Below are 25610 nucleotides of genomic sequence, written 5' to 3'. Positions count from 1 at the left end.
TGTGTTGTCATATATTTTATATATTTTGATGACAAGTACTTTTTGTTGGGTATATTATATTGGGTAAAAATCACCCGGCGTTAGTGATGGTGTTACTATTTTTAGCGATAGTGTTCTAGGGTTAATATGCACCAATACATCCAACTCTTTATAGTTCGTGTGTTGTTGTTTTTTCCCTTGTGACCAAATGCAGCTTTCTGCGCCATTGTTTCAACGTCCTTATATTTACAGAAGCTTCTTACTTTTCTAAGTTTGAAGCAGCACCTTCTTACTCACACGTACAGGCCTATCGTTGCCCTCCAGTGTATCCCGGCCTGCTGTTACTTTGCTGAGAGCTGCGGGCTCACGCTGTAGTGGCACGCGCCCTACCCGGTGCGTGATAATGACGATGACGCAGAACAGCGGCAGAGATGATCGGCACCGCTGGCACTGAGCATGTCCGCGCCGCTACACTTCCACAGCGATAAAACCTGCATCCGTGGAGTTATGTGGTGGGCATTTATAGCAATAAACATCGGACCGGGGTTCTGCATCCAGCAACATCTGGTTCCCGCTGAGGAAGGACGCGGCTGCGCATCGTGATCAGGAACCGTCCGGGAGATGGAAGCGGGGACTGCGGGAACCGGGGATGACGGCAGCCCGAGCGAGGCAGCGGCCGCTGGCCCATCTATGCAGCTTGAATTCGGGGACCCTGGTTCGTATGTTTTAGTGAAATTGTCAAACGGCCATCATTTTTGGTGGCGGTTTTATTAATAGCCGCCGCCTATGAAAGCTGATCTAACCCGGGAAGTTGGGCATAGCTGGGCTGCATCCTACCCTGCAAACAGTGCGTGGACACAGCTAGGCACAGACGAGAAAATCACACCAAAACAGATCCACAGAGTAGTAGCCCAGGGTAATCCCACTAAAGTGTGGGACTAAACAATAGATTGGTGGGTTGAATAACTCAAGATTGAAGTCACTGTGTTTTTTTTAAATGCCACTGACTCACCGCAGGCTGGCACCAGCACAAGGTGCACATTAGGGATGTGTCCACACATTCCCACAAGACCAAATAAAGCTGAGCTGAGATGAAAGTTAATTTTCCCAAATGAGTACGTGGAAGTGTTTACTTGCATGGCAAACACACGACAGCAGTCATTTGTATGTGCATCATCATTAACAGGCTGACAAACACACCGTGAGCTGTTGAGCATCCATTGGTAAACGTTGTGTGCTCTCTCGGTCTCTGTCAGGTGTCATTTTATTCTCCTCCGCTTCTCTCCGTCCTCATAATTCTTGCCATCTGTCTGGTCCTCTTCCGAGCTATATCTGGAGAGTGGCTCATGTAATCTCTTGTGGAATTAAAACATAAATCACACAGTAATCTCTTAAATGCATATCATTTTCAGGCATTGCTGTGGACACCACTGCTTCACATACCACAGAGCATGCCATGGCATTTTAATTTTGTTATTTAATTTTGCAGCAAATTTCCTTTCTGTGCATGCTCAGGCGTAAGCGGTTCACAAAATATATCTGAATGCAAAGAGCTTCAAAATCTACCCCCATGTCTAGTTTCACATTAATGTCACAGCAACAGGCCACCATTTCTTCCCCCCAGCTGATAAGGAAAAGCTATAATCCTCTTTGCCATCAAACGCACAGCCCTTAAGGCATATTTCTCTCAACACTGACACAAAATATGTCATAACAAGAATACCTCAGTGAGCTCTCAGTTACTGCACATGTCCTTTAAACTCTTTTATTACACATTCAAAGTAAATTCATCTTACAGGTGGCCTGTCACCCACATACTAATCTCAGATGACCCAGTGGGGTTTGTCCTGTTTATTGCTTGCAGCTCAGTGACACGTTATTCTAGCCTGACCCTAATCCCACAGAGACTCTTTGTGTGCATGTCCACCCCAGGATACTCCTTCTCATTGTTTTGCCTGAGAGGCTTTGTTGCAGTACTAATCTGCAGTCTACAGGTGGATACATCCTGACAAAAGGCAGAACTTTTTGCCCCATTGCCACTCAAAACAGTCCACTTAACCCCTCAAAGAAATCATTTAATTCTTCATCATCCACTTATTTTTGTTTGTGCAATTGTGCGCATCATGTGTTCAAATACTGGTTTTTGTGTGTGTGTGTGCAAAATAGTGATTGAGCATTTTTGATTTTACCTATGGTGATGTCAAGTTGTAATCAGTCAGTTTGTCTAACACATATTGGATTGATTGTAATGACCAATAATTGTTTCCGGAGGATGAACACCTTTGGTGATCCCCTCACATTTTCACTGACACTACACAGTTCACCTTTTAGGCTTTGAACTTAGTGCCTGACCAATATATTTGTGGGGCGATGGACCAGCCGATATGAGCTATTCTTCAATATATTGATCCTGGTATTTATTATATCAGAAAAATACACATTTTAAAAGTGTCACGGTCGTGGTAGTGTCCTCCAATCTCTTTGGCTGTTGCTGTGGGTTTATGGCAGGCTTTAGTTTCTCTTAAAAATATCTTCTATAGTAAATACCAACAGAACAGTGTGTACTCCAATTTTTTCTCTGTTGTCTCCCTGACACACAAAATCTTGCACTTTAAAAACAATCCCACCACAAACACTGTAAGGTAGGAACCAAAATTACTTTGCAATAGGTATGTTGAGATAAATAGTAATTAATAAACTTAATAATGAAAAACCATAAAATTGTATTATAAAACCTGATGTGCATTATAAATCAACAGCAAAAGTTACACAAATGGCATGTGACCAAAAATAAATGCTAGCGGAGTAACTATGGTTACAAAGGCAAAGAAGAGAGGGAAGAAACACCGCTCATCTGTGTTATGAGTGGTTATGTTGCATAGTTTGTCCACCAGAGGGCACTTTGCACTTTCCTGTTGGTACCTGAGCTGAGCATAAACAAGTAATACACTAACAAGATTATTTTTACACTGTGTTGTCATATCATCTTAACAAGAACTCATAAGTAACTGCACATAATAAATGTTGGAGAGATCTATTTATGTTTCATGTGTTGGAAAGAAGAAAATAATTGCTGATATATTGGATTTCTAAACTGTCAAATATTGGTGTCAGTTTTAAAAATCTTTCTCTAGCTCTGGTCCTAACAATTGCCATTAAAAGATGAACTCCATTAACTGTTAGCATCCTGTAACTGTAACCTAGGAACATTGTACTCATGAGCAAACACATGCAAAACTAATGACACTCCTTGGAGCCTCAGCTGTGCATTGTCTTTAGAGCTACTCAGCAAACGCCCCACTGAGATAGTGAACAGCTGCTATTTTGAAGCAAAGAGTCGGTAAGAGGAGAATACACTTGTATTAATGGCCTTGGAGGACTGTGTGCTACCCATACTTTTGTTAAATCAAATATTCTGCATGTTAGTTTAAGTTTATGACAGTTGAGATCATACTTGCAAATTATGTGATCAGCAAACTGCTCTGTTATGATTAACTGACAGCAACATCTGCTACAGTGTCTGCTGTGTACTTTAACATGGCTTTCTCATGCATTATCTCAGCAATGTTTTGTTAACCTTGACTCTCATACAACATGAAAGTTACCATGAAGTTGCTTCCTGCTCTCTCATCCTATTAAATACATACAAACACAGCCTAGTTGCGTCCTTCCTGCCGCTTGGAAAGATTTTTTCCTAATCCTTGCATGTGATTGGTCGGTGATGTGATCTGGACACCTCGGCCAATGGCAGCACTCAGATTAAGAAGGAAGTCAATCCAATAGAGTTTTTACCTTCTCTCTACAAATCTCACTGATCCAGGAATAGAAAACACAGACGGTACGCTGCAGCAGCCTGACTGTTGGATGTCAGTTTCACTGCATCCAGTATCTTGTTTTTCTTTCTGGATTATCAAACAATTTTTAACTTGTAGAGACTAAACTCTTCTGCGGTGAGTTTAAACACCAATTTACTTGGCAAGATTAATAAATGCTGCAGAAGTAGCGTTTGAACATTTCCATTTTTAAATGAACTAAAATGAAATGACCCTGAGCCAAGGAATGTGGAACAGAATGCTAATGACAATGCTGCTATACTGGCTTTTTCAAGCTCTGCAGATAAAGTTTTTCGAGTTAAAACCTACAAAATTAAGAAAGTTTGAGCTGATGTTGCATACTATCATGTAGTGCTCATAATCTATGTTGCTACTCTGAACTAGGATCCTGAGCATCCACAGAATGAGTCTGGTTGTTTCTTTCACTTTGGGATATTTGACGTGTGCTTTCAGTCTAATTTGGGGCTAATTATTTAGCTTGATATTAACCCTTGTATGGTGTTCGGGTCTGTGAGACCCGTGTTCAGTTTTTTTCAAAAGAAAAATTAAACAATTAATTATTTTTTCACGTGTAAATGTGTTGTGTCTTTCCACTCACTCCACTTGATTATAACTGATTTATTTATAACATTTTATATAAAAGAAAAACGAGAAGCACATTAATTCATAAATGTGATCTAACAAAGGTAAAGGGAAAAAATTAACCATGTTTGCTGTTCATATGTCTTGTAATTGGGATGAAGTAAACATCTGTTGAGTAATTTAACATAAAATTGTTTGATAGTGTTAATTTGGAAAGCCAAAACTCTAGCGGGTCCACCAGACCCATGAACACTGGCTGAGTAACAAAAATACGAACACCACACAAGGGTTAAAGCTACATCTGCACACTCACTCATGCTGAGTAATGTACAGATGTGGGCACTGAGTGAGTGAAGTGTGAAGAGTTTACAGCTAAACATTTTTCTCCTTCTTTCTGTCCACAGATTCAAGCAGGAAGGCTCAAATAACAGAGGTGCCATTGTTGCTTCACATTCTACACCCTCACCTGTCTCTGTGTCTTGCATCTGCTCGATCTGTTCTCTCATCTATTTGTTGCTTGAATAGTTCATTTCATTGTAACTTTCATGGGAATAATACACATTATCTGTGACAGATGCCGTCCCCATTCGGATCAAGCCAAGGGCATGAGAAGAAGATTGGCCACAGGAGGGTCGATGCCTCTGGAGAGACGACTTACAAGAAGGTTTTTCTTTTATTGTTCTTTTTTTCTTTTTTTTTGCCTGTTTGCCTCTTAATACTGTTTGTAGGTTTTCGTGGCATCACGATTTCAACTGTTTGCCACCCACACCTTGGTCTGTTGCTCTTTTCTTTGTTGTCCGCCTCCAGACAACCTCCTCTGCTTTGAAAGGTGCCATCCAGTTGGGTATCGGATATACTGTTGGCAACCTCAGCTCCAAGCCCGAGAGAGATGTGCTCATGCAGGACTTCTACGTGGTTGAAAGCATCTTCTTCCCCAGGTACATTCATATCAGTAAATGTGCATACAATTTCCATGAGATATTGCTTCTTATCCTCTTTCTGTTGTCGCACTTTACTCCATACAGCGAAGGCAGTAACCTCACACCAGCCCACCACTTCCCAGACTTCAGGTTTAAAACCTACGCCCCTGTGGCCTTCCGCTACTTCAGAGAGCTTTTTGGGATCCGACCGGATGATTACCTGGTGAGATACTTATTTTCTCTGATGACTCACAATGCACTCAGTGTATTTAAGCATCATCTAAATTACAGTGTAACTAAACTGTTATTCCTTTACACATGGGATGAGCAGTGAAGATTTTCATAAACTAAAGATAGCATAGCATAGCTTAGCCATCAGTCTCAATTCATCAGCTAATATCCTTCTACACATCCTAGTGGAAAGCACATTATTTAAGTTGCATTAGCCTTCCTACAATTATCACTGTCTCTGCAAGCCACTTTGTAACCCACCTCCAAAGTCATCCTGACTGAAATGTGTGACTTGATTCCGAGTATTTCGCTGTAATTTAACTGTTCTCTCTCAAACTATATAATCCTGCCCAAGACCTCCTATTTGTCAATATTTAGCTTGAATTGTATTTGCATAGTAGGAACATTGTGGGAAAAGCAGTATGTCAATATCATTTCCACCAGTTATTAGACATGACGCAATATTTTTAACTCAGATGATCATGTGACACGGCAAGGCGCCCATCATGTGTCCATCCACAATTTAAATATCAGTCCTCATCCTGGAGTATTAGTCAGAGTATATTAAAACTTACACATAATGATCTTCACCCGTGTTGTGCTCAAGGTTAAAGTAATAGTTGCTGTGCTGTGAGCACCTTTACATTTTTACAAGAATTACCCTTCTCCCTAAAGCATTGGTCAGATTTCAGTGAAACTTGCACACAATGATAACCTAATGAGTTTCCACTCAAATCATGCCCAAGGTCAAGGTCAAGATCAAGGTCCCAGTTCTCAGTTGCACGACCATTCACACACTGTGCATGTGCACATGAGGTGACATAGCGTGTTCTCAGCAGCACATTTAAGCTCACACTCTACCTGTGCCAGAGGGAGATTAGCTGACTAAAGCCTTCCTTTTAAAATTCCAAGTAGTGGCAGCAGACGGTTAGAGCGGTTTGTTTTTGTGTCTGCATGTGTTTGTGCTGCCGGTGGAGGGGTGGAGTAATGAGATAATTGCATTTTGTCAGCTAAGCCATAGAAAATTGCCTTCCTATGTGAGGCAAATTAGCTACAATCAAAGGGTACGCGCTTACCTCTCAGCTCATTTCTCCAGCCTCCAACCAGAGAATTACCTCAAATACCTCAGATGTCAGATATAGTGAGAAGTTTGCTGATGCTACTGGAATGCCTCCATTAGGCTAAAGCTTAACGAGCTTTGGTAAAACATCATCCCTGCTTTCTGTACACTTTCATAAGATAAATGAATGCAACAGTAAAGATAGTAAGTTCATTTGAGTGACTAATACAGCATTAATTTGTAGTAATCTCAACAGTCTATACACACATAGTTTCTTTTTTGTGCTGATGAGTAATGTCGAGTGAGTGGGTAGATGCATTAGTCCTTTGGTTGGATGGTGGAAAGCTCTAGTGGCTCAAACATGAGCAAAGCTATGCAGCCACCCAAAAAAGACATAATGAATATTGTACGAACTTCTGACTATCTAATTATTCTGTCAAAACAGGTGACACAAGCATAATATGAAATTAATGAATTAGTTTGCTTTTGTAGCATTTGCATGTTAAAAACATGTTTCCAGAGATCGTAAAGTCAGACTGTTTGAATTGAGGTTAAATTGTACTCTGTGTTTTATCTGTGCTTCTGTCTAGTATTCTCTGTGTAATGAGCCACTGATTGAGCTGTCAAATCCAGGAGCTAGTGGCTCAATTTTCTACGTGACCCGTGATGATGAGTTTATCATCAAAACTGTGCTGCACAAAGAGGCTGAGTTTCTGCAGAAATTGCTCCCTGGATACTACATGGTAAGTATCTCATCCATTAGAATCATTTTGGGAAAGTAAAATGAATGATTTCCATAAGTGTGATAATATGTTAGGAGTTGGAGAATGAAATCTTGCTTTGGGTTTGAACTGCACATGCCACAGAAACTTCGAGTCACCTTTATCCTCTTAATCCAAACCTCCGCGGTTGGCCCAGGTTAGCGGTGATGTCAGCAGGTGGTGGTGTTGTGATAGGTGAGAGCACGGAGTTAGGCTGGGTACTCCTTAATTGGTGAAGCACGGACACGGTGGAGAAACACAAGCATGAGCTGAGGCCTGGTGTTGAGTCACGCTGTTTCGCATGTGCATGGTACTGAAATGGGGTGGAAGCCACAGATTGCAACCAAAATGAACCACTAATGTGCCACATTTTCTTCCCTGCGCCTCTCTCCCTCCCTCTATAAATCCCTCTCCAGAACTTGAACCAGAACCCCCGGACTTTACTGCCAAAGTTTTTTGGCCTCTACTGTGTCCAGTGTGGAGGAAAGAACATCAGAGTGGTTGTGATGAACAATATTCTACCACGCTCCGTGCGCATGCACCTCAAGTTCGACTTAAAGGGCTCAACATACAAGCGGCGAGCATCCAAGAAGGAAAGAGAGAAGTCCAAACCCACTTTTAAAGACCTGGACTTTCTGAGTGATATTCCTGAAGGCCTCACACTGGACCAGGACACATACGGCGCTCTGGTCAAAACGCTGCAAAGAGACTGCCTGGTAAGAGGGCAAATAGAAAGGAGCTGGATAAACTGGTCTTTGTAAAAGTAGATTAACACTGTGCATCTAGCAGCCAAGCCAACCACACATCTTCCTGGTAGTTCATGAAAGAATTTGAGGAAAGCAGAAAAAAAAAAGCTTAAAAGGCTCTAACATTAATTCCATACTCAAATATTCATAGTTTTCCTCAAAGATTTCACAAATATTTATTGCATTTTATGTGTTTTACATCAGGTTCTGGAGAGTTTTAAGATTATGGACTACAGTTTGCTGCTTGGGGTCCACAACAAGACCCAAGCAGAGAGAGAGCGTCAGTCTCAGGGCTCACCCATCAAAGGAGGGGATGAAAAGAGGCCCGCAGGGCAGAGATCCTTGTATTCCAGTGCCATGGAGTCAATACAGGGAGGCTCCACATGCAGGGACACTCTGGAGCAGGATGACACGTAAGACAGCACTTCAAAAAGCCTCTCCTCATCCTCACCTCAAATATGCACACGGTAACTTTTCCGCTCTCTTTAGTATGGGTGGCATTCCAGCTATGGGTGCTAAAGGGGAGCGCCTCCTGCTGTTCATTGGAATCATTGACATTCTGCAGTCCTACAGGTAGGTGATCAGTGTGTGCTACTTGTGAGACAGTGTGCCACTGAAGAAAACGCAACAACTAAGGCTTAGTTGGGTGCAGAAGTAGCACCGTTCTGGGAAGATTATTAAGAAAAAATGCACTGTTAATACTCAAACCCTTAGTTTTTTACTGGGAACTACTTATGTCATCAAGCATGTCATATTTTAAATAGCTGCAAAATCATTTAATAATAATATGCAGGTGGAAGGAATGAGGATCTACATAAAGGTTGATTTCTATTTTTCTTTTTATTTGGGAAGATTGCTTTATGTCGGCAATATTAGCCACTGATTTAGCAGTAAACTGCTAGATATGTGCGGCACCTAATAAATAATTGAATTTTTCCATCTGGCAGGCTGATCAAGAAACTGGAGCATTCCTGGAAGTCCCTCATCCATGATGGAGTGAGTATCTTTTATGTAACTGTTATGTAATAGTTTGAATCCAAGCCCAACAGACCAGTCTAAACCATATCTTGTTTTTTGTTTTACGGCATATATTAAGGATAGAAAATGTTTATATATTTTATCTTCACTCTTTCTTTATTGGGACCTGTATTCTCCCACAGGACACTGTGTCGGTTCACAGACCGAGCTTCTATGCTGAGAGGTTCTACAAGTTCTGTAGCACAGTTGTGTTCAAGAAGAGTTGCTGTGAGTTCGTGCACAGGTCGCAGTTTGTAGTGTTTCCTCTGGTCCTAATAAAGGGAACGAGTCCAAGTAATCCATCTGCTGAATTTACAGCACTGCGATCGTCTCCATCCAAGAGAGGACGAGGGGTTCTAATGTCCAAGTCCAGTGCAGGAGCCAGCTCGACGGGGCAGCGTCCTTCACTGACTGATGACAGGCCAGAAAACTTGGACAACTTGGAGAACCTAAGAGGAGCTCGCAGTTTCCCCATGCTGGAGGACAATGGTATGACCTTTTCTAAGCTTTAATGGAAAAAAATGACTTGATAAGAACAGAGAAATATTTCCCACAGGGTGCACAAAGGTTTCCTTTAAGGGTTTTCTTTCTTTCTGGTAGAAGGGAGTTTTTCCTTCCCATTGTCGCTAAACCGCTTGCTCATTAGGGGCTTTACCTTTACCTTACAGTCTAAAGCACCTTGACGGAACTACTGTTGTGATTTGTGTGTTAGGAAGTTCCTTAAGAAAGCTTACGTCTCCTTTGTTGTTGTTGTTTTTACACCAAGTTAAAAGCTAATACAGCAACACGATTTCTAACCTTGACACTGACGTCCTCTATTTTCTGCAGCTGAGTGCTCCTTTTCCCTTTAAGTAAAATAAATCAAACATTGTTTATTATTAACGTGCAGTGATGAAGCAGCAGCATAGCAGCATCAGAAACAAAGTATAAGTAAAAGTAACAAATCAATACTAGATGACACAGGAAGGGAATAATATGAGGTGTGCACAACAATACCAGATGGATATTACTTCAGTAAAAAAGGGAGCATTTGTAAACTTTCTAAGACCTGTAAGAGCAAGAATGTAAGAAGACAATTAAATTTGAATTTTGCACAGGTAACTGAGTTTAAGGACCACTGCAAGCATATGGCAGAGTTCAGATATCAGAGGTTCAGAGAAGAGTGCAGTGCAGTGTCGTACACTCAGATAGATCTTTGTTCTGTGGTACAGCCTCCTGAGATGCACCTTTAATGTTAGTGTGCTCTGTTTCTTAAAGAATTTATGTCCTGTTCATTTTTTCATCTCTCTTGCGCACACAGCTCATGATCTCTTACTTAACTATGCCCCTCAGGGAAGGAACCGCCCTGCACCCCTCCTTCATTTGAAGATGCCACCACAGCATCTATCGCTACCACTCTGTCATCAAACAACTCCCTACCCACCACCCCATTCGATACACCTGAGCACCCTCGCTACAGGAGGCAAATGCTTTCACCAAACATTTCCAGGTGAGAATATCTGATGAATATAAAATGTTATATCTAATCTGCTCTTATGATATTGTTCTTCCATGGTCATGCTTGCTCTGTGCTTCTGTCTGCTTTCAGGTCACAAAAAGAGATAGTTGAGGTTCACGGTGAACGCCAGGACACCATAACAGTGGAGGTGGAGCTCAGGTAGATGCATATGCAGTGCGAAAATCCCAGGATGGTTTCCATTTATTCATATGTGGTATTCTAACATTGTTCTATGTCTTGGTTAATGCAGTAAAATCCCAAAGAGCACGGAGCTCACACAGATGACAGAAATCCCCACATCCAGCCATCCAGCAGCTGATCCTCTGCTTCCTGTCACTGCATCATCTATGTCATCCACTCCTCCTTCTGTTAACCCCTGCTCTCAGTATTCATCACCCAGCCTTCCTCCTTCCTTTGTGTCCTCCTCCTCCACCACCTCTCAGTGCAGCGGGTATTCATCCTCCACACTTACTTCATCAATCCGTCCGTCCACCAAGCCACTCACATCTCCTGCTTCTGCTCAGTCTTTAAGCCTTTCTTCTCCAGTCTGTCATTCTGCTGCACGATCCACAGGTCCAAACAGCTCCACCCTTCCTCCTGCATCAGCATTCACCCCCATCTGTCCGGCATCCTCTCACTCCTACTCCCACAACTCCTCTCACCACCTGCCATCGACGCCCCCCTCCTCTGTCCCTCAAAGCCCCCAGGTGTGTCAGCAGTCACCACGTACGTCGCGCAATCAGCTGTCTGTCTCCAGCAGCCACGACTCACTGGATGGAGAGGTGCAGGTTTCCGACATATACTTTGTAAGTTCCCCTGTTTTCGCACTCCAATTCTTCTGGTTCTTGTTTTGCAGAAAATATTCCACACTAGATACTAACCAGTTTAAAGTAGGTAAAACAAACCACAATGATCATACAGCTGATTTATGAGAAAATCCATTTTCAGGGAGTAAAGATGATTTTATCTGATGTTTGTCTTTGATCTGCTGGGTCTTTTGCAGTGGCCCAGTCAGGACAGCGTGGTAGAGTTGTGATGGTGAGGGGGGGGAGAGGGGGCTCTATCTGTTTGCACGCACTATAGGAAATGCTCCTGCTTTTCAAAATGCTTTATTTCAACTGAAGCATGAGGCTGCCAGGAGCCACCGTCCATGCTTTTTGATTGTTGCCTTTTCTGCACAGCATGATTCTTAGCTGCTGATCTGCAGTCATTCCTCCTCTCAGCTTCACTCACAGCTCTCCACAGCTCTATCCTTTGTGGGATTTTGTTTGTCTTTGCTGCATTCTTCCATTTATTCCACATTTTCTGCTTTATGTTTCTCTTATAACTCCTTCTATATTCTCATGCATATTATTTTTCCATATAATTTTATGCTCAGATCACTTCATTTTCATGTGTGTGTCCGTGTGTGTGTGTGTGTGTCCATCCATCAGTATGCAGATGGCAGATATTGGGTGTACTCTCCAGTTCTTGGCCGTCGTAAGCTAAACTCTAGTTCAAGTTACAATGTAAGTCACCATCAAAGTAGTTAGCTGTGCATTAGTCCAGGTGATGTTTGTACATACTAGACTACACTGGTAGTAACTGTTCCATTGGGCCTGTTGCACACATAGCTACTTAATGATCTTTGAAGGTAAAATAAAGTCTGTTTCCTATGATTTATTTCATGCGGATGTCACAAGAAAGGGCGCTGCATATAAAACTGCATGTCATGTAGCTTGTTGACAGTAAAGATTAGTTGGAACGTGTAGGTTTCTGGACCTCTAAATGAACGTAGTACAATAGGTAAGGATAAATGTGTGTTTGGTTGATGATTTGATTGTTGTAACAATGCTTTTTGGCAGTAAATCTTATTCCATTGGAAAGCCAGTTTTTCCCCTTAAAATGTCCCACATTTATAGGGCAAAGGCATGCCTACGGTTCCTAAGTGCTGACAGGGTGAGAATCTATATTGCCGTGGTAACAATGAAACATTGGACAATGAAAGTGAGGTCTCTAGATGAAGAATAAAATAAAAATACAAATTAAAAAAAATTGGTGTTGATGTAAATACCAATGTTAACTGCAGTTGTTAATATGTAAACATGATATTGTGTTGTATTAATGTAAACATTGTACATCAAAGTGGTATTGGATCTGATTGTCTAAAATCTGGCAGCATTCAGCGTGGTGATGGCTGAGGGATCAAAGCTGTTCCTTAGTCTGTTTTTGTCAGTGTGGATCTGAAACATCTGCCTGAAGCGAGATGTTTCAGATCCATAAATGACCAAGGTGAGATGGGTCTTAAAGGATTTTATTAATTTTCTTGGGACAGTGGGAACTGTGCAGATATCGGCTGTATCCTTCAATTTAGAGATCGCACTTGGGTTCACTCCAAATAATAATGCAGCTTAGTTTTGTGGAACATACAATCAAGTAGCTCATCCAGACCAGTAAAATGTGGCACGCTGGGGGAAGACGCCAACTGACCATTGCAACAGGGTCCATGCTCACAGGTGCTGCTAATCAGGCACAAATCAGCCAATTGATTGTCAGCACCTGGGGTACCAGAGGCTCGAAACAAGAGTCAACAGCAGAATAAGCTGTTTGGCATTAGCAGAGAAGATTTGGCAAGTTTTTCATGGCCTCGACCCACAAATGCATTTTCCTTACAAGTGTGGCAGCAGAAACAGGATTTCCACCAGGAAATCCTTGGCAAGAAGCAGTTCTTTGTTACAACAAAGAAATAATCAACCAAACACAAATGTCCTTACTTTTTGTGCTACATTTAATTGACTGTAACTTGTACTTGCTTTGTGCTTTTAGTGATGTTCAAGCTTCTTTGAACCTCTTTGAATGTAATCATCCTTTCTGAGGCAGTAAATGACCATGGCGCTAACGTTTTAAGTTTCCATATTACATTAATTATTTGTGACTTTAAAAAGCAGCAGCGAAATAATTTACAAGCAACAAAGAGGGGAAGTAACATCTAGTTCACACAGACCTAGTTTCCCTTTTGAAATGATAGAGAAGTTGGAGAAGTCGCCCTTAAAGCTGATCTGCATGATTTGGACAGAATGGCTATGGCTTGATCTGATGATGAGGCTTTTATTTCAGATTCTGATTTTAATATTTATACATGCATCACCTTCAGAAGCCACAACATGCAAAACTGCACATTGCAGCTTTAAACTGTTCCGGGAATAGGGATTGTCTCTGCAGAGCTCTGTTTCCCAAATCAGTGTTAAGTCCTCTGCTCTTCTTTCTTCTTGCGCTTCCCTCTGCCGGCTGTGTTTGGTAACAGCAGACTCAGGAGGATCGGAGCTGGGCGTACTCTCCTCTGCACTGCAGCTCAGAGTCCAGACGGGGCTCAGATGGGGAGAGTGAACCAGTAGGTGCACGGTTCATTCATGAGTCAAAGTTAAATCACAGAACAGACACGAGTGGACGCATTTGCTTTGCCAGCCTCTCTAATGTTAATCTTCTCGTTCTCCAGTAACTCACAGAGGAGGCAGCATCGGTGGGTGCAGCCAGAGGTCATCTGTGAGACTTTAATGATGAAACCACCAGGACGCTACGAAGAGTTCACGCTGATTGGCCAAGCTGCATGTGAGAGCTTGCTTTGCCAATAAAAACCAAAGGAGTGAACTTTTTTGGAAGTATTTAGCTGAGCTGAAGAAACAATCAAAAACCTTACAGTATTATAGGCAACATTTTAAAGCATCAGCTCCAGGACAATCTTACTGATATCAAGTGGAGGTATCACGCTGGCACTGTGAATGCTTTCAGTGTTATAAAAACGGGGCTCTCTGTGCAACAAACACAACATGATAAATTTTAGAGTTGATCCCAAAGTTTCCAGAGATACCAAACCTTCACGTGCTTATTTTCTGCCTCTTATCCAGAATCAGGTTGCCGGCTGGAGGCAGGCGAAGCAACATAGTCCAGATATCACTCTCTCCAGCTCTGGCTATGCAATATGGACATACTGTACGTGGTACTTCTTTGTTTTTGACTCTACCTGACTTTACAACTTCATGCTTTATTTGTGTGTCCATTTGTCTTTTTCACTAGAGGCATGTCAAAGCTGTGTGTAACTTTATTCCTAGCACTTTATCGGTGTACCAGTGGCTAAGGTCTTTTTATTATAATTATGTGTTTTATTATCTTGTCGTCAGCTGTTGGTCGAAAACACACTCAAACACAGTTGATGTTGTGGGTGTCGTGCGTGCAGTGTTCTCTCTCTTTCAGTCCACTCGACAAACTCTGATCTCACGATGAAAGCTTTGTTTACATTGCCTTACTGATTTTAACTAAGGTATAATCGTAACAGTTGTTTATTCATATTTTCTGATAATATGTAACGAACACAAACTCTTAAATCCATATGCGACTGTGAGAAACTGCGTTTTATAGCAGTTTAAACAAGAAATCGGCCAAGCACTTACTCGTTTTCCATATTCAAAGAGGTCAAGAGAGGGGAAAAAATGAGAAAAAAGGTCTTTTGTAAATTGTTGATAATCTGTGTGTGCTGTACCACATGCATCTGTGCCCTTATGTCTCTGTCTGCGCATGTGTTTGCATGCGTATAACATGTGACTGGGAAACGAATATTTTTTGTTTGTCAAAAAGTTGCTATCGCTGTTCAAGGCCATGAAAGTCCGAAGCAGCTGCACGCCTGCTGGCTACGCCAGAAGAGTTGAATCGGCCGAGTCTTCAGCCACCCCAGATTAATCAAGATTTACCAAATTAAACAAAGTACGAACTGAAGCATCCAAGAAAAGGCACGCCATACTATCCTTCTTCCACACACTGTGATGCTGGCTAAAGCAAGTTTGTCCCCCTGACTGTGTCCATAAGCAGCACTGCACCACATCACTGTATTATTTGAAGTTAACCTGCCTCGTTGTAGGTGACGGTGTTTGTAGCTGATCACTGTGTAAAATATAATTAAATTATATTGTGTAATTTGTTGTTGTTGTTGTTTTCTAAATCACGGTCACAAACCAGTTGTCCACTAGATGGCACCAGAGTGTCTCAGAAAAGGAATTCTCAGTGCCTGAAACGTCGCACAGTGTTTCTCACCCCTTTTAGTTGAACCGTAGAATTAAATTGCATAAAGACATATACCAGAATATCATCTGCTTATAGGTCATTTTATTGTGTTTCTAATGGATGATAAAAGGGGGGCTTGTATTTAAAGCCACGCATCCCACTCCTCCACATCACACTGACATTTCAAGGCATGCAAACATAATGATATGACATCTCGACTGCTTTTCTGGAGATTGTATTTATGTATTTATTTTCATAAATCGCCAGAGGACTTACTGCTATAAATGCAGCGCCATTCGAAAGAGATAGGGCTTCAACCAAAACAGCTCACCAGAAATTTTAGCTGATAGTCTGCATAAAGTGATGCTGGTCATAGTGGTTTCTATTATAATGAACAGAGAACAGAGGAAAGACAGAGTGATGCTAATTATAAGCAATAAAAAGTACTGAGGAAATATACTGAACTACAGCACGCACTTGGGTGTAGCCTATACACAGATGGGGGACAAATTAAAGGATAAAACAGCATAAAGGTGTTTTAATAATGGTTCTCTAAATGTCTGTAACACAACTGGAGAGATGACACAGCACCCTTACAAAATATACTCAGTCATTTGGTGTTTCGATGATAGCGGTGGAGAGATCCAGAAATCTGCCAAAGTTGTTCTGGTGACTGTGAATGCTGAAGCATATGATTCACATCATTTTTACACTCGTCAAGCCACCCCTCGTGCCTCATGAATGGGAGCGTCGTCATCTCGGAAGAGACTGCTGTCACTGGAAAGAAATGTTTCGCTGCAGGATAAAGCTTATCGCTGGATTCAGCAGTCTCTCTCCTCGAAGGGGAAACGTGGACCTAAATCATGCCAGCAAAAGGGCCTCAGAGTTCAAGTTTTCCTTTAATTTGTAAGCATGTGAACACATTTGCTTTGAGGAAAAGTAAAATACAAATAAAGTGCAGAGTAAATCTAATCAAGTGTGCAGTGAATTTGCTGACTGCTGGTGCAGGTACACTTGTATTGCTGCGTGCTTGTGTGGGCCAGAGTTGTGAATGTCAGTCAGGGTGACAAGTCAGGCATGTCGGGCACTGATGGAATGTGTGATGGACAAGGATCAGCAGCCACCTGCCCAATTGTCCAAGAATGAAATTGTCCCTCTCTTGATTTTCCACTTTTTTGTCCTTCTACCTTTCAGTGCACATGCATATACACACACACAGACACGCACCCTTTCCCCCCCCCTCTCCATCCTATTTAATGCCTACTTCCTGAATTTCAGCCAAAAGGATATTCTTTAACAAACCCAGAAGTGCAACTAACTCCATGTTTAAAGCCATGTTTTTGTAGCTACATTTCACAACTGTCCACTCAGGCAATCATCGAGATACTTTTTTCAAAAGAGGACAGCTGCAAGGATACACTTGCTCAACGTGTGTGTGATTGTGCCTGTTAAAAAAAAACTGTTTGTTCAGGCTGTGGGTTGCAGCTTTCTCAAGCACTGCTCAGCTAGGTGTGTGATTGTAGTCATTTCTTAACAGAAACCAAAGACAAAAATACATTTTAGAAAATGAAAACATTTGCAGCTATCTTAGCGAGAAGCGATTTGAGTGCCCAGAGCGATGAAGTTTTGTGAAAGGTAGAACATTTTGGCTGGCTCAAATTTTTTCACACTTTAAGCAAATGCAGCCGTTTTAGAGTTAAGACCTGGTTTTAGAGCTAAAGTTAGAATAAGGTTTAAATTAAGGTTGCGGTGTGACTGGGCATTTTTTTGTAATAGTTAAACTTGCGAGTAAAAAAAGCCTCTGTGTGTGCGTTTGTGGGTGTGTGTGTATATATACACATTTACTGGTCACTTCATTAGGTGCACTTGTTCAGTGCCTCATTAATACAAATATCTAATGAGCCAAGTCTGAGTAAAGTGAGAAACCACTGATCTACTGGGATTTTCCCACACAACCATCTCTAGGGTTTACAGAGAATGTTCTGAAAAGAGAAAATATCCAGTGAGCGGCGCTTCTCCGTGCCAAAAAGCCTTGCTGATGCCAGAGGTCAGGGGCGAATGGCCAGATTGCTTTGAGCTGACAGGAAAGCAAGAGCAAGTTAAATAACCACTTGTTCCAACTAAGGTATGCAGAAAAGCATCTCAGTATCCACTACATGTCAAACCTTGAAGCACCTGGGCTACAGCAGCAGGAAAGTATACAGGGCACCATTACTGTTAGGTAAGAACAGGAAGCTAAGGCATTGCTCGGCCTGACGAGTCTCAAGCTCATTCAGATGATAGGGTCAGAATTCAGCGTAAACAACACGAAAGCATGGATCCATCCTGCCTGGTATCAATGGTTCAGGCTGCTGATGGTGCTGTAATGGTTTAGGGAATATTTTCTTGGCATGCTTTGGGCCTCTTAGTGCCAACTGAGCATCATTTAAACAAAAAAATAAAAGATACATGCTGAATCTATCGAAACGCAGGTCAACATGATAGCATCATCGTACTATTGTCTGTTTGTTTTCCCAGTTTTATTTTCACATGTTGAGAACCTCTGCTTTGGGGTTACTTTGGTGAAAGTGACCAACTTTTAACCACCAAACGGAGTGAAGACCAGATGTACAGAGGGGCAGGCAGACTTTAAAAAAAATAAAAATAATTATAAGTGAGAACAAATAACATAAAAAAAAAATCTGTGTAGCCAAAGTTTGATAGAACAGTGAACAGTACTTTATTCCACTTTGCCATAGAGCACCATAACAGTCAAACATGTACTGGTAAAACATTACTAATCCACACAGTAACACAAGCAGGCATGTTATCCAGTTTTAACGAATATGGCATGGGTACCGTTTACTGTGCACTGATCCAGTACGTACACTGTACCACTGCTGTACATTCACCTGCAATGGAAAAAGAGTCCTCATTAAAATTCACTACATTTATCTTCTCTTCAAGTGATTATTTTACATCTTACATCACTCTCACCCCCCACTGGTTGTGGCAGATGGCTGTACCTGGTTCTGCTTCAGGTTTGCTCTTGTTAAAAGGGAGTTTGTCCTTCCCACTGTCACCAAGTGCTTTCTTGATTGGTGGGGTTTTCTTGAATCTTAAACCCCAGGTCTATATTTTTGACCATTTGTAGAAACGTGTCTTCATTAGATAAAAAATGGGCTCGCTTGATGAGCCCTAAAACGAAAAAAAATATTCTTTAGTGTGAAATAGTTGCATCAGACCTGCATGATGTTTCCTAGCATGGAGTTTGCATGTTCTCCTAACGTCCGCTTGAGGCTGTTTTGTAAGCTCCAAAGCCAATCACATGCATATTAGATGCACTGGAAACTCTATGACTATCTTTCCTTTCCAATCTATTTCTGCTCCTCCCCTTGCTTTCTGCTCGCATGCAGGCTGGGATAGACATCAGACACCTGTGACTTTGAAAAGTAATATTATCATGGTGATTATCACAAAAAGAAGAAACAAAGAGGTTGGGGAATGAAACATAGACCATAGACGAGGAATAATAAACTAAAAATATTTCGAAATAATTCGTGGATTTAAAGAAACACGGTGGAGCGGCAGCATCTGTACCTGGGGTGAATGGGCCATCACAAAGCTGAGCTTTCATCTGCAGGAAACATAAACAAATGGCTTTGTTCTTTCAAAGCAGAGAGGGGCGAAAGCCAGAACAAACAGGGTGAGTGTGCAGTGTGTGTGTGCGTCTGCACATGCACGTGAAAAGAAGAGAGAAGAAGAGGAGCAGAGAGAGAAAGCAGAGAAAGAGAGATCAAAGCAGGGGGTATGTTTTTGAATCTCTGTGTGGGAGGTGGAGCCTCACCTACCCAGAATGCCTTGCCTCACTCCTTGCAGCCCACTCAGGTTTTTAGGAGCATCACTTTTCTTTGCAGCCAGCAAATTATGATACTACCTCTTCATCAGTCATCTCCAGCTATTCTGAGAGAGTCTTGAAATGGTGACTTGATGTGAAGCCAGTCTCTGATCTGTGATGCATAACCTGTATCTCCCACTCACAGTTCAACACTGCTGACAATGGAGTGATGAAGTGCGCTGGAAGAAAAGTCTACTAAAATCCCAGCTAGAGCCTTGGTTGAATCTTACCATAGAAGATTCCCGCTAAGTTGGATCAGAGCCCATCTCCCCCTTTTTCCAGTCTCATGGCAGGGATCGAAACATCTCTTTTTAACTTGGCGTGAGAAGCTGCTAACAGATGTCTGCGCATCCACGCGGAGGGAATGCTGTGCCCTCTCACACACACATGAAAAGCCTTGAAAGACTCTCCACTGCGTTGACAGTGTCTTAAGGCAGTGTTTATCTTTGGCAGGCTGAAGAAAACAAAGCCATCGATTTCTAATCCTAATCCCCTTCTACTGCTTCTCTCCTATTGATCATCTAGCCATCCTTAATGAGATGGATGAATAAAGGGATGGAGGGCTGATGAAGGACAAAACTTTCCCTGACAGCGTGCTGCCGTGCATCGCCTCTGCCCATGTCTTCTTAATCTGCCTCTTTTGCTCGTGGGGTTCCCGTCAATTTAACGTGGTTTGCGGTGGAACATAAAACAAATCCAGCTTGGTACCTTTGTGGAGCTTTATCAGAACTAGAAGCCAGCAGAGCTGTCAAGGTTTTGCCTGTATATTAAAATGGACTAATGTGGACGAATGCACTGCACACATAGAGGCACAAAGATGCATGCAGAGCAAGATTGGATTGACCACTTATCACTTATTACATTTCTCCTCTGCCCTGCTTAAACAGAGTCAGATAAGCATTCCCCCAACTACCTGATCTTAAAACAGATATTGCTGAAGCTCTGGACTGGATGCTTGACTAGTCCTGTATGTTTCTGTGTGCCAGCTCTCATTGGTTATTTCTCTCTAGAGGTGCATGGGTAGCAGATAAAGGAGAGTGACGTGGATTTGTTCCATACTTATTCCAAATAAGACAAATGTTATATGTTATGTTAGGTTTCAGATTTATTCAAATTATTCAAACAATTTCCTCCTTCAGTTCAATTCAATTCAATTCAATTCAATTCAATTCAATTCAATTCAATTCAATTCAATTCAATTCAATTCAATTCAATTCAATTGGCACCAAATCACAACAACAGTAATCGCAGGGTGTTTTATATTGACAGGTAAAGATCCTACAATAATACAGAGAAGACCTCAGGAATTAGATGAGTCTCTATGAGCAAGCAGTTAGCGGCAGCGGGAGGGGAAAACTCCCTTTTAACAGGAAGATACCTCAGATAGAAAAAAGCTCAGTGAGACACTGTGGGAGTAATGTGAGGAAACAATGATTTGGTCTCCAGCTGAATTTCTAAGTTTGTTGAGTCGAGCACAGAGGAGGGAACATTATGCTTTGGGCTGTTTTTCTGCTAAGGGTACAGGATGATTTCAACATGTTGAGGAGACAATGAATCTGTCCGTGCGCCGCACTGTCGAACCTGGACTAGAACCTCCTTCCCTTAAGCACACTGTAGATCATTTGTGACTGAGTCTTCCAGCATTGCAATAGTCCAAAACATCCTGCCAAGGAAACAAAGGAGCAGATAAGGAAGAAGCACACTAAGGTCATGGAGTGGCCTAGCCAGTCCCCAGAACTTAGTCCTATAGAAAATCTGCAGAGGGAGCTGAAACTTCAAGTTGCCAAGCAGCAGCCAAGAAATCTTAAGGATTTAGAGAATTTATGAGGAACTCCTGAGATTTATGCAAACCCAGTGATCATCTACAAGAAACACCTCTCTGCTATGGGTAAGAACAAGGATTTCTCCAGAAAGTCATGTTAGCTTGTTGATGAAATACTTATTTCACTCAGTAACATGCAAATCAATATGTAACTTTTACGTAATATATTTTTTTTATTGACTTTAGCATAGCTACTAGTCTCTGAGGGGCTATTTTGAAGATATTAAAGGCTTTTTGAAAAACTATAATAAACAGAATTTTGCTCCTGTGATCATAGGTTCGGTCGCCAATAAAGTAAGTTACTACCAAAAGCAACAACGGTATTACAGTCAAATCCATCTAAGACCCCAGTTCACTGTATATGTTTCTATACACTCACAAAGGCTTATTGCACCAAGGGTTGAATCCTTGACCTCCTGCCAATCCTGGAGGCATCATTTATAAGAAGGGTAAACATATAGGCTAACCTAACACACCATGATCCTTGTAAGAAATATTGTTCCATGACCCAATAAAGCCTTTATTTGAACAGACACAATGTCAACACTGAATCAGGTTGTAAAGAACCCAAGAAAGAGCACCACAGGATATTGATGGTGGAGATCCTGTGATGGTATTTGTGTTGATTGTCCGAACCTGTAGGATTAATCTTAATCACTGTGGTATTCCCTTTCTATTGGGTGAGGTCCATGGACGACACCCACACACATTCCTTAGGATTTACTTCTGAGCTCACAGACATCCTGGATTAATCCTAAAGTGTCTACTATCTTCATTAAAAAGGCATAAATTTTTTTTAAAAAGACACAAAGGGGTAATCGAATCATTGCACTGCAACTGACAAGAGTTTCCATCTAAGCAAAACTGAATCTTGTCTTACAAAACGGTTGCTTTGCTTGCAGAACTTCAGAGAAAATCGGGTGGTTTTGGATATTTAATGCATGTCTCTGCAAAAATGGCACCCTGGGGATCGTTTTCCCTAAGTGTGTGATAATGGCTGCAACAGAAGTTATTAATAGCAGGCTAATGTGTGTCAGATGCTACCTGTCCAGCAGCAGCAGCAGGGGAGAGAGAGCGCCAGGACACGAGTGACTGGCCAGCATAATGAGAGGGACATGGGCTGCCAATTTAGGCAGCTGCTTCTCCAGTGGTACTGAATGCTGCGAGTTTGTGTGTCTGGATGTGAGTGTGTACATAAATTTGTCTCCGCTCATTTCTTTTTTTTCTCTGATTTTTATATATACATATATAACACTCAACAGCAGCAGATAGAAATACAGCCACATTCACGCATACGCTCACGGCCTCACATGCACATGTGCACACAGAGGCAACCTCATTGGGCTTACTGTGGGAATGCTTGTGGCACTATGTCAGTTACTGAGGTGATGCTTTTAATCCTGAAACAAATCTAGACTTTGTGTTGTGCGTCTCCAGCTGAGTGTGAGCGAGCGTGCCCGTGTACAAAGCACGATCTCGCTCCCATTAGATTACGGCTGGCTGCACAGCAAAGATACCCCACTGCCACTCCCACATGGAAGAGCGGGTAGGATTAGCTGGCTCTGTACCCACCCTAATCTAGGGACAAAAACCCACAATCGCCTCCCACTGAGACACGTAGACAGAAAGATTCAATTTGATCTGCCCTTCTCGATATAACAAGAGTGTCTTTTAGGGTTAAAATATCTACTGCTCACTCTACCATCAGTCAATGTGGATTCAGCACTAAACTGTGTCCTTTTTATCCCCGTGATTGATCAATTTGACGACAACTCGGAACGCCTACAGGCGACTTTATAGTAATAAATGCAATGAAAATGTAACCTTAAAGTGGTGCATGAAATATCTTTGCTAAAAAAAACTTTGTCATAGACTTCTGGATATGCAAAGGTGAATCTTTTCAAGGGTTTACAGCGATTAGAGCTAAATAAGCTAACGCTAACGTATTGATGGTTCACATCTTAGTGTTTTGACATGCTAACAGTTTGTGCTTGACACTGAACACAAGACAACAAAAGTTAATTGGTCAAAGCCAGAGAGGGAAAGGATCAACATGCTGACACTGGAGCAAAAAACAAAAGATAACATCGTCTTTGAATTACAAATGTTTGCATTAAATTTCATTACTGTCCATTCAACAGCTGCTGACATTTCACAAACCAAGAAGACTCAAACTCCTGAACCTATGACTAATAAACACCTGCCCTACTGGCGGTAAAGTTTTGACTTTACTGATGCTAATTTATCATGACCTTTCCATAGTGGCGATGAAAGTGTCTGAAAAGATGTGCTAAAGGTTAAAATGTGTTGATGTGCCATGTGAAAGCTCCTTAAAAGTAGGGTGCTACGCTTTAAAAGTAGCGTTTGACACAGAAAAACGACGTCTGGCTAATAACACGACGATTTCAAATTAAAAGCAACACAGTGAAGCGAGGAACAAGTCGGACTGTGTTGTTTTAGCGATGATGTCCTAAGAGTGGACTGGAATGACTGAAGCTGAGATACAGTGTTTTCATTACTTAAAAAAAAGTGAGATAAGGGAGAGAAACGGGAACGACTGATGGGAGAGGCTCTTTCCCGTGCTTTTGCCTGATGGCACCACTATAGGAAATATCAGGTAATCACCAAAATCAGCAGGATTCAAATTTCTAAGTGACGACAAAACCAACAGAGTCACCTGCAGAGCACATCTACCAGCTTAGTCACACACGCTACATCCATACAGCCAAGTTTGAAACAGTGGATAGTGAGTTTATTCAACCTTTGAAGAGTTTTTCTTAATAAGACAGCTGCTACTCTGTTTCTTTTTTTTTCCAGGTAGAGTTCAGTGCATTGATGCATCATTCCAAAAGGCTACCTGCTAAATGTGGTGTCAGTGTCTCATTATTTGACGAAAGCTGCCTGTTTCATTGCTCCGAGCCAACACAACTCTTTCCCTCTGTCTCTCTCTTCCTCTTTCTGTCTCTTACTCAGAGGCTTCCGCCTCATTAACCACCATCAGCATTTTGCTTGCTGTGTGTGATTTGGACGTACTGAGAGGGAGGCAGGGGGTCGTGTGTGTGTATTCACTTCTTGGTGCGCAGGCAACTCTCATTAGGACGGAAAAACATTGACATTTTTTGCCAGAATGATACCCAATCATATCTTCACCTTTTTTATATATATATCAAAGGGTTCCTCCAATCAACTCGCTGGTGTGTGTTTGCGTGTGTCGCAGTATACACATATATATGCAGTGTATGTTTGTGTGGCGGTGTAGCGGGAGACAGATGTTTGCTGATTTGACATGTTTGCACTGCAGGCTCAGCCCAATTTAGTGAGAAAAAAACTGAAGAAGAAAGAAAGAAACCAAAAATTTTTTAAAAAAGCACGAGGCCACACAGATGCTCTTGGTGACAGCCCACTCTTAATTTTCTCTTCTTTTAATTTAAGTTTGTTTTCTCCTCACAGCTTTTCCTTTCTCCCACTCTGTCTCCTTCTTTTCTCTTCTTCTGTGTCTCTTTTCTCTTTCGTACCCACTCAAACGCAACACTGTGTGCGATAACACCAGCAGACTTTCAGCTGGGTGTTCTTCTGGAGTTGTTTTCCTTGTTACAGGCACCTCTGACTAAGTCTCGACTTTCACAGAGGACACTTTCTTCTGCCAAAACGGAGAAATTATAAACATAAAGAGCCCGGAGAGTGCATTACAGTGAACTTTAAATATATTACAGTTCCAAACTTCTGTTAAAACACAATTAAAAACCTACATACACTGATGGTTTGGCATTTATTGCAATGCAATATGGCACTCATTACAACATTTCTCAGTGTTTCTATTTTACTATGCACAAACTAGATTTTTTTTTTAAAAAAAGCTCATAAATAAACAAACTGCTTCATGTATCTATTTCTTAGCATCAAACAAGTGACAAGTACACGGACACCGATGGACAACATCCTAATCTAAATGTTTACTTCAACAGAATCAAAAGTTCATACAGTTTAAAATAAAAACATGAATATAAAAAAAGAAAAACACAAGCGAAATCATACAATTGGTTAGCATCATCCTCCTGTATGAAACTAGTAAGAGCTCGTAATGATACATTCTTTCCGGCTTCTCCTGCTCCCTCTTTAACGTTGCATATTAAGGTTATTCAATGATAGCTGACATCTTGACGAGGGAGAATTCATGTAGGATGCACTCACGCTACGCACGCCGCACAAACACACGCACAAACACAGACACACGAGCAAACAAAATACAT

The 25610-nt window shown here is 41.6% G+C and overlaps 1 protein-coding gene across 7 annotated transcripts; it reads left to right on the top strand.

Annotated features, from left to right (window-relative positions):
* The first annotated feature begins 127 nt into the window (after window positions 1-127).
* On the top strand, window positions 128-15531 carry LOC308383898 (phosphatidylinositol 4-phosphate 5-kinase type-1 gamma-like). 7 transcript variants are annotated; one of them, XR_013969237.1, is made up of 19 exons: window positions 128-694; window positions 4799-4827; window positions 4969-5058; window positions 5202-5332; window positions 5420-5537; window positions 7196-7348; window positions 7783-8082; window positions 8317-8525; window positions 8602-8685; window positions 9060-9108; window positions 9273-9357; window positions 9448-9618; window positions 10462-10618; window positions 10718-10786; window positions 10878-11078; window positions 11201-11433; window positions 12061-12135; window positions 13914-13997; window positions 14103-15531. XR_013969237.1 is itself a non-coding variant. In XM_080862107.1 (18 exons), exons 1-17 carry the CDS (start codon window positions 601-603, stop codon window positions 13991-13993), a joined length of 2256 nt encoding a protein of 751 aa, XP_080718233.1. In that variant the 5' UTR covers window positions 128-600; the 3' UTR covers window positions 13994-13997; window positions 14103-15531. The 7 variants fall into 7 exon arrangements, 5 of the variants coding, with proteins under 5 accessions (XP_080718233.1, XP_080718231.1, XP_080718230.1 ...); XR_013969238.1 differs by lacking the exon at window positions 14103-15531 and adding an exon at window positions 11631-11665 and having other exon boundaries at window positions 10878-11433; window positions 13914-13974; XM_080862107.1 differs by lacking the exon at window positions 12061-12135 and having other exon boundaries at window positions 13911-13997.
* The last annotated feature ends 10079 nt before the right edge of the window (window positions 15532-25610 follow it).

This window comes from Rhamphochromis sp. 'chilingali' (assembly GCF_963969265.1).
Source record: "Rhamphochromis sp. 'chilingali' genome assembly, chromosome: 16".
NCBI lineage: Eukaryota > Metazoa > Chordata > Actinopteri > Cichliformes > Cichlidae > Rhamphochromis > Rhamphochromis sp. 'chilingali'.
Note: the sequence above shows the minus strand (reverse complement) of the source record. Positions and strands in the feature narration are given on the sequence as shown.